Genomic DNA, 8,175 nt, shown 5'->3' with positions numbered 1-8,175 from the left:
TGAAACTTTTTCAGTTTGGATACTGCTTCACTAGAGCTTTGGGATTTAGCTCGGATTATCCTGAAGTTCTCCAAAATGTCTATCTTTTATAAATTCCAGGACAAAAAGGTCTCAAATAAGGCCTCTTCTCCACAGTTTCTAGTTTTTCTATGAAGCTCCTCCAACCTTTCATGCAAGTATTTATGGGGAGCAAAGAAGCTGGCTGAATCACTATTACTCTGATCTGCTTGTATCCTGTTACTGAGCATTCTAGGGATAATAGTCCCTTTGTTTTATGCTTTGGAAAAAACACCATAACTTTGCCTGCCATTAAATTGATGTTTGATGGGGAGCTCAGTGAATGTGACCTGTAAGGAAACAGAATATTGTGCTTCAGTCTTCACAGAGGAAACATTTATAACAATTTACAGCCAAAGCCACCAAATATATTCAGAGATGTACTAGAATTACATCTAGAGCCTCAAATCCTGAAAAGAGGATTTCATCTCAGTGAAAGCTGGTTGTTTAAATGTATATCTACCTATCTGTGCATTTGTATATAAGAACATATGAGCATAACATCTGAAATGTTTCTTCTTTCTTCCCACTCATTGTCACTGAAGGTGGCCCCTAGGCATTGTAAGTTTCTGGCAAGGTACAGAGTAGTAACAGAGGACACTCAGCTGTGCTCTGCAGGGAATTCTAGCAAAGGACACAGTGTGGCTGCATCCAGAAACAAGGGTCTTCCTCTGTATTTCTAAGCTGTGCACTGGTCACAGAAATACAACATTACTGCTTTTGCAATTAGCAGATTCATGGCTTGCCATATCAATTTTGTCCTTTTTGTATTTGCAGCATCTTTTGTAACCCACTGAGTTGCTTGGCTGCTGCTGAGGGCTTATTTGCAATTTCAGAAAACAGTAGTAGCCATAAAATGTCCTTACAGCATCCTTTTGAACCAGACTCCTCTATCTATCCTTGCTCTACAGGAAGGAGCAGGGGTGAGGCTGAATGGATTAGTGACAGCTCAGTACTGCTGGTTGATTCTTCAGTTCTGTATGTGCCAAATGGAAATAATGATACTTTCCTTCCTCCACTTCTTGTCTAGTGTATTTAAACTTCATGCTTTCCATGAACAGCCATTTGTCTTATTAGCTGTTTGCACAATGCTTAGTGCCACAGCATAATACTTTTAGATGGAGCCTCTAAGCACTTCCAAACAGCTGCTAAGTTTACCTAAGGATACAAGAGTATGTTGGTAACAGACAGAACCTGATTTATTCCACTTGCTTTCTGTGCAAGCCAGTTTCCAAAGGGAAGCAGCATAGCTGTCCTAAGCCATTAGCATTGCACAGAGTGAAACTTCATGAAGTACAGCAACTTGCTCATATTCACATGGCTTCCAGGCTGATTTACAGTTTGGTTCATGGGCAGAGTGGAGAGGGGGGGTGTGTGTATATGTGTGGCTTTATCTGCACAAGCTCTGTGCCAAAAGATAGGCTGAAGATAAGTTCATGCCTTTCATTTCAGACTTATTAGTTTGTAGCCTTCAAAAAAGAAATAAAAAAATGCCATTAATACTAATAGCAATCCTTCTGGCCTAATAAACAGAGCTCATGCACACTGATAGCATTATATTGGCAACAATGCACTCCATATGCTCATGAAGGTTACAGGGCACACTTCCGTGTAAACAGTCAAGACACTGAACTTCAAATATTTGGAAGAAATGTTTATTTAACAACTGAATACATGCTAAAAGAAATAATTTACAGCAGCAGTTTCATTACACTTTCTCTCCAGTTTTCTAGTTCCCATCTGAATTGAAGTGATAAATACAGAAGTGGAATTATTTACTACCCAGTGAGGAATGTGTTTAAAGAACAAGCACACAACTCAGACACTGGTATAGAAAATAAACCACCTTATCACCTGTGTGGCAAAATCTTGCATATTAGTATTTTGCTGAACACACCAAAATGGAGTACCTCTAGATAACAGTACTTTACACTGTACCTCCTTACCTAGTCAAAAATATTTACATCTCTTTTGACTAATGTGTAGGTAGCAAAAACTGAACTATTAAACACATACCATTGATATTCACTAAATAATACATAAAAAGGAACAGTAAATGCGCATTCACATGCATTTAATTTAATTTTTTTACATAGTGACTTTATTGGGTCATGAAGATTTAACTTTGTTTTGCAAAGATGCATGTTTTCTCAGTTTGATGTTATAGTTTAACATAACCATACAGTTTTTAGGAGCCATAGAACGAATTCCCATTTCAGTGATCTGTGCAAGTGCAAAGAGTATAAGAATAAAATTAAATATATTTTTGTTCCTTGCAGATGGATACCTTAAAACAATGAAAATAGATCTTTCTGGTTATAAATGAAATCCTTTATTTCTCTCCAGCTTAAACACAACTTTTTACTTACTTCTAAAGTCTGTAACTAGAGGTTTAAAGGGTTTTATTAGCCATTTACAGAAATACCATTTTAATCTTTATTTTCAAACTTTATGTTGCTTTTAACAATAATGACATAAATGGGGGTATGAATCTTACTGAAGCTGCAGGGCATCTTTCTATACATTAATTCATTAAGGCCTATGCTTTTTGAAAAGAAGTTCATTTCACATCAGTATTAAATGTTGCTTTAACTTGACCATAACATGAACCTAAAAATCAAAAATTTTCACTGTTGGCTTGATCTTTTGCCCTCTTCTTTATATAAACAAACACAAAAACTTAAACGAGACTACTCATGTCAGTGAGGACTGGGCTGAAGTTTGTAAGATATGATCATATCAATTGTTAAATGAGACTGCCAGGTCAGGGTAAAAATGTTGCAACTTCCGTAATTTTGCTCCCACAGATTATCTTTCTCAGTATAGAAAAACATATCTTGGAATTCTGACTTTATTTAATATGTTTACTCTTCAGGCATTGTGAAAGAGAATGGTTTTGGTTCAGTTTTTTTTTAAGGAGTTTCTATAGAACCAGTTGCTATGAACATGGAAGAGAGAAATAGTTACATAGCAATTCCATGAATCTGTAAAAAAAGGAAACAAAGTGATTTCGGGTCTATTGAAATCAATCCGAAATTTTCCCACTGAATTCTCTGAGGGTTATTTTAAAACTGTTTCCTTTTGTAAGAAAGAGTATTTTAGTAACTAGATAGTAGGCAACAGCCCTTCACAAAAGGCTAAAGAATGTTTTGTGATTAAAATTAAATAATTCATTTGACAACAGTGCTCAGAAATTAACCATAAACTGAGCTGAAAAATTAATAATTCTGTACAGAAAAGTACATAGTCGAACATATGTTTTAATTCATCCATATTCAGCACATCATGAAATAATGGGAATTTACCAGCATACTGAAGTTCACAAGAGTCAGGTTAAACATAAGAGAGACTTAAAGCTGCTTTGAAAATAAATTCCCAAGTGCTTTCTTAAATCATGGCCCTACAGCCTTGTCCTAGCCTATTCAATGACTTTTTTCCCTGAAGAATTAAATGGCAAAAGAATCCTGCAAGTTCATCCCCTCCAAAGAATTCAAAGGGGACTGAAGTAACTCAGCTGTTAGTGAAAATCCAATTTCTAATTCAATAGGCAAGAAGCCAAGGCTTCACTAAGCAGAAGGATACGTGAATTAGTGAGTGCAAGGAGGCTGGGGCACACTGTGAGAGATGCTGTCGCAGCAGTTGTGTTATATTGTACATGATAAGGCTGGTTGATAGTGTAGCAAAAAATTGATAAATTAAATACCACAGAGTGAATAACAACAAAACAGGTCAGTCATCAGTACAGACACACTTTTATATAAAAGCTCCTTTAGCAAACTAAGGATTTTGTTCTAGCAATTTTCCCCACAATGACATTACTTGAAATCATGTCATTTGCAGACTCTACCAAGATAAAATATGGGAGGCTGGAGAAAGATGATCTCAAAAGAACTGGACACCATAGAACTGGGGACCAAAGGCACATCTGTGCTGAGGTGAATAAATCCACTACTTATAACCCTAAACTGACACTCATGATGCAAGTACATTGTCTGTTTTACTCTGTTGCTCTCCTGTATATAGAATAATACAGAAGTGCAGGACCAAATTTTCTGTTAGTATAAACTAGTCTTTAAGCTTCACCTATTTACTACTTCAGCAGATTTCACCCACAGGTAAAACTGTCCCTCAGATCTTAAAACGGGGAGCTGGCTTTGGGGTTGTTATTTAGGTGGCCTAGTGCTGTTTCTGTGCATTTTGGTGATCTGGCCCACAGAAAGAACAGAGCACTGAGAGTCAGTAGTGTGGACAAATCTCTACCACAGAGCTGGGAACACAACTCCTTAAACTGAATGTGAGCTTTGCTCATGGGTACATGACAGTCTATGAGCATCAGTATTTAAATATTAGCGTTCACAAATATGAACCAAGAAAGCAAGAGTGTAATTAGCAGAGAGTATTTTAATGCTATTTGTTTTTTTTTTTTAATTAAAAAAAATATACAACTGAAAATCAATGCTCTCCTCTTCATTGGTTCAATCTATAGCAAGGTATTAACAAGTTGAATAATTTCAAATACCATACTTAGAAAAACAGAATGCAGAATACTTCCATGCTATACAGTGACTTTCATGTTAAAATAGCTTAGTTTTAAAATTGCTTTGAAGTTACATGTCATATAGATTATTGACAGGCGAGGAGGTTAACTGCAGTGTCACCAGCTCTCCTGGAAGTTTTCCCAAACAAAAGAGTAAAGCAGTCATAATTGGAAGTTGTCTTTTTTCCTCTAAACCAATAATTAGAAAGTACAATATTTCTAAGACAAACAGTCTAATCTATTTTAGAAAGGAGCTAATGTTTGCTGCATATTTTTTCATGGTACATTTAAATTATACTTTTAATAAAATACATCTTTAGATCGAAGCTGAAAGAAGTCATCAGTAGTAGGCCAGTGTACTCCACATTTTTTTTCTTCCAGATGATGGATGGCTTATGTTGTTCAGATTTCCACAATCAATCTCATTCAGTGTTGTTTTTCCTCTTCTAGCACATACAAACAGGAGAACTGGTAGACAAAACAAGAACAAAATCCTTGTGTCCAATCACGTGTTTAGACGTTCATCAGCTTAATGAGTTCATGCAGTTTTATATAAGTCTAGAAGTGGTAGTGCTGATGATGAAAGGTGGGGCTTGTTTTTCTTTCCTGTAAGATGACAGCATGAAATACACTATTTTCTTTATATCTCTGTCAAAAGAGAAAGCAAAACTTGCCTGCTGAATACTTGCAGAAGTTTTTGAGCAGTAACCTAGGTCCAGATGAGTTATCATCCTTGAAACTCTGGTCTTTCTGGTCTTAGAATCAGAGCAGAGAGGAAGGACTTGCTAGGAAAATTAGAAATGGATTTTATCTAAACCTAGTGGAAACTGTTTGAACTTTCCGCTCTTGTAAACATCCACATAATGCCATGAAAAAGTTCATGAATATTGCATTTTTTTCCAGTTATCTGTCTATACAAGTTTCTACTTGGATGAGGTTCCTAGAGGTAATGTAGCTCAGACACTACGTGGTGCCCTCTCAAATTCATGGGTCCTCCTGTTTCTACCTTTTTTATTCTCTTGTAGGTGCTTCCACTTATTTGTGTTCACCTGCGCGTTGGCAGGCCGCTGCCGGCGCTGTTTGCGGTCTCTTTTCCAAACCTGCTCACAGAACTCATCCATGGAGTTGAGATTGGGGTGGTTGATCAGCTGCATGAAGTCTCTGTACCAGATCTTTTGGCTGGGGGTCATGCTGTTGGTGGCATCCTTGATCTTGGAGCCGTCACCATCTTCTTCTTTGTGGAGCAGCTCTTCCAGGTGGTCATTGTCGATCACCTCAAGGGTCACCTTGAGCAGGGTCTGCATGAAGCCGTGCTCCACAGCATGGCAGAAATAAACACCAGAGTCCCTCCGGTGAAGGCTTCGTAGCAACAGGCCCTGTTCTGTCCGGATCATGTGGTCACCCACTTTTATCTGTATTGGGAAAAAGTGGTAGTTTCAATAGTTATTTTTCATGCATGTGCTACATTATCCTCTAACCATGCTACTTCTTTATTAGTACTCCTTTTAACTGGCCAAGAATGCCCAAACCCACAAAAATGGAAAACCCTTTGCCAGTCATCTGTTATCATGAAAGGCTCAAATATTTTGGAAAAAATGATATAATGCCAAGAGTTTGGGGAATTAGGAATTTACTCCTTAGTAACTACTGCTGCTGAACAAAGATCTGTTTCAGCTATGTCAGATGGAGTTGCTGGAAAGATTACAGAAGATCTGAGCCTGTAATCAGCAGAGTAAACATGGATTCATTTGGCTGTATTACTGAGGTCTCATTATCTGTTAGTCAAATCAAGACCCATTTGCAGGAAAGGTTCTTTCTCTTCCTGTTGTTCCTTATTACAAAAACCCTCATGCACAGAAGTAGGTTCTGCCTAAGTGGAAAATTTACAAACAAGCAATTAAGGAACAAATCTAAAAATTTTACTATTCAAAAAGCAACTGTTCAAAATACAGGTTTTTTTCTGAATTAATTAATATCTACAATGGAACTTCATTCTCTGAATGCACATGTTGCTGCAGGCAGAAAAGGCACAGACCTGTTTGCTGTTCTCTCACCAAGAATAAATTCCTAATAATTTACTACTTATTCAAGCAAAACAAAAATATTTAAAGCAGCTAATGCAATGATTCTGATCATGCTTTAAATATACGTATGTATACTTACAAATACTTCAATGCAACAAAACAGTTTTTGTTCCCTAGCTTGACCTCCCTACCTACCAGAGTAGACTGTTCTCCTAAGATGCGTCTGACCTGGCTTGATACAATTTGAACACCTGGGTGATTAATAACATAAGAATGCTGGTGACAAGAAAAACAAGAAAAATAAAGTATCAGCTTAGTGTAATGCAAACAGGGAAATAAGCATTTCTACCTCTCTGAATACTGCTTTTCTGAATACTACTGTCCACTACAGTTCTCAGTTCTTCATTCTGACTCTGTTATCTGCAGTTAAGTCTCAGAGCATGCAGCACATGGGATGCTCCTGCCAGACTGTGCTTCACTCAAACAATATGATATGGGGAAAGCAGGCAAGCTTTTTCTCAAAGGCAATTTTAAGGCCTTGTGATATTTAAATTTCGATAATCGTGTGATGTTTCGCGTGACAGTTAGATGGAATTCTCGCTTTTCCTGTTTCTGGGATCTCTGATGCAACCAGTGTGTTTTGCAGGGAGTCTGAGCAAGGAGAGGATATTAATGCTTGCTGCTGCAACAATCTGTAAAACCTATTAAGGACCTTACAGGATTTTATGGTAACAAGAGTGAGAATATGCTGAAGAACCATGGAAATCATATATTACAGAGAAGTTCTGCTCAACTAAAATTATTCTGGGAAGGACTCAGACTGAAATCTACCTTTATAGAGAAGATTAGTTGCATCTCTTTTTTTTTTTTTTCTACTGTACCTCTTCTTTGCGATCATCATTTTGCTTCTGGAATTGCCAGTAGACTACAGCACGCTGAGATTTTGGACTGCACTCAAGGAAAGTGCTGCTGTTCTCTACTCCATAGATAATCTTTTCCTCCAGGGCGTGACCACTTGGGTTATCTGCAAAGCATGAAAAAAAAAAAAAGAAAAAAATAAATTACCATGAAACTTAATAACCCTTAATTGATTTTTTTTTTTTTTAGAATTTGGACTTCTTTCAAGTGTTTAAATATAAAAACTTTTAAAAAAATTTCCCCATATTAGTATATCATTTGAAAAATCTCCATCAACACCTCTATCTTTGTAAGGACCCATGGTATGTTTTTTGGTTTATTGTTTTGTTTTTGCTTTTTTAAATTGTATTTTAAATCCCAACAGCTGTTAACATCTCAATATGTGAATTTAATGAATTTGATTGTGAAATTTTTTGTAAGCCTCATTATTATCATCAAGGAAAACATCTAGGACATGACAGGAATTTTTAATAGCAAACTGTATGCAACGAGAAAACTCAGGATGTAGTTGCAGAATGTTTGTAATGATGCCTCCTGGGCTCTATGGTCATAATACTTTAGAGCAAAGTAATAAAACATGAGGCTATTCAAAAGTAGAATAATGTTTTTAGATTACATGGCACTGCAGTTTGCTGAAAC

General features: G+C 36.7%; 1 protein-coding gene across 1 annotated transcript in view; it reads right to left on the bottom strand.

Annotated features, from left to right (window-relative positions):
- Positions 1–1,696: 1,696 nt before the first annotated feature.
- SEMA3A (semaphorin 3A) overlaps positions 1,697–8,175 on the bottom strand; it is a 165,050-nt gene continuing 158,571 nt past the window's right edge. The window contains exons 16-17 of the mRNA XM_014310026.2: positions 7,500–7,642; positions 1,697–6,006 (exon numbers count right to left, since the gene is read on the bottom strand). Of these exons, the coding sequence (XP_014165501.1) occupies positions 5,551–6,006; positions 7,500–7,642 (599 nt within the window). The 3' untranslated portion in view covers positions 1,697–5,550. The remainder of the gene's footprint in view (positions 6,007–7,499; positions 7,643–8,175) is intronic.

This window comes from Geospiza fortis, unplaced genomic scaffold, assembly GCF_000277835.1.
Source record: "Geospiza fortis unplaced genomic scaffold, GeoFor_1.0 scaffold732, whole genome shotgun sequence".
NCBI classification, from domain to species: Eukaryota; Metazoa; Chordata; class Aves; order Passeriformes; family Thraupidae; genus Geospiza; species Geospiza fortis.
The sequence above is the reverse complement of the archived record's forward strand: the minus strand, read 5'-3'. Positions and strand labels throughout refer to the sequence as shown.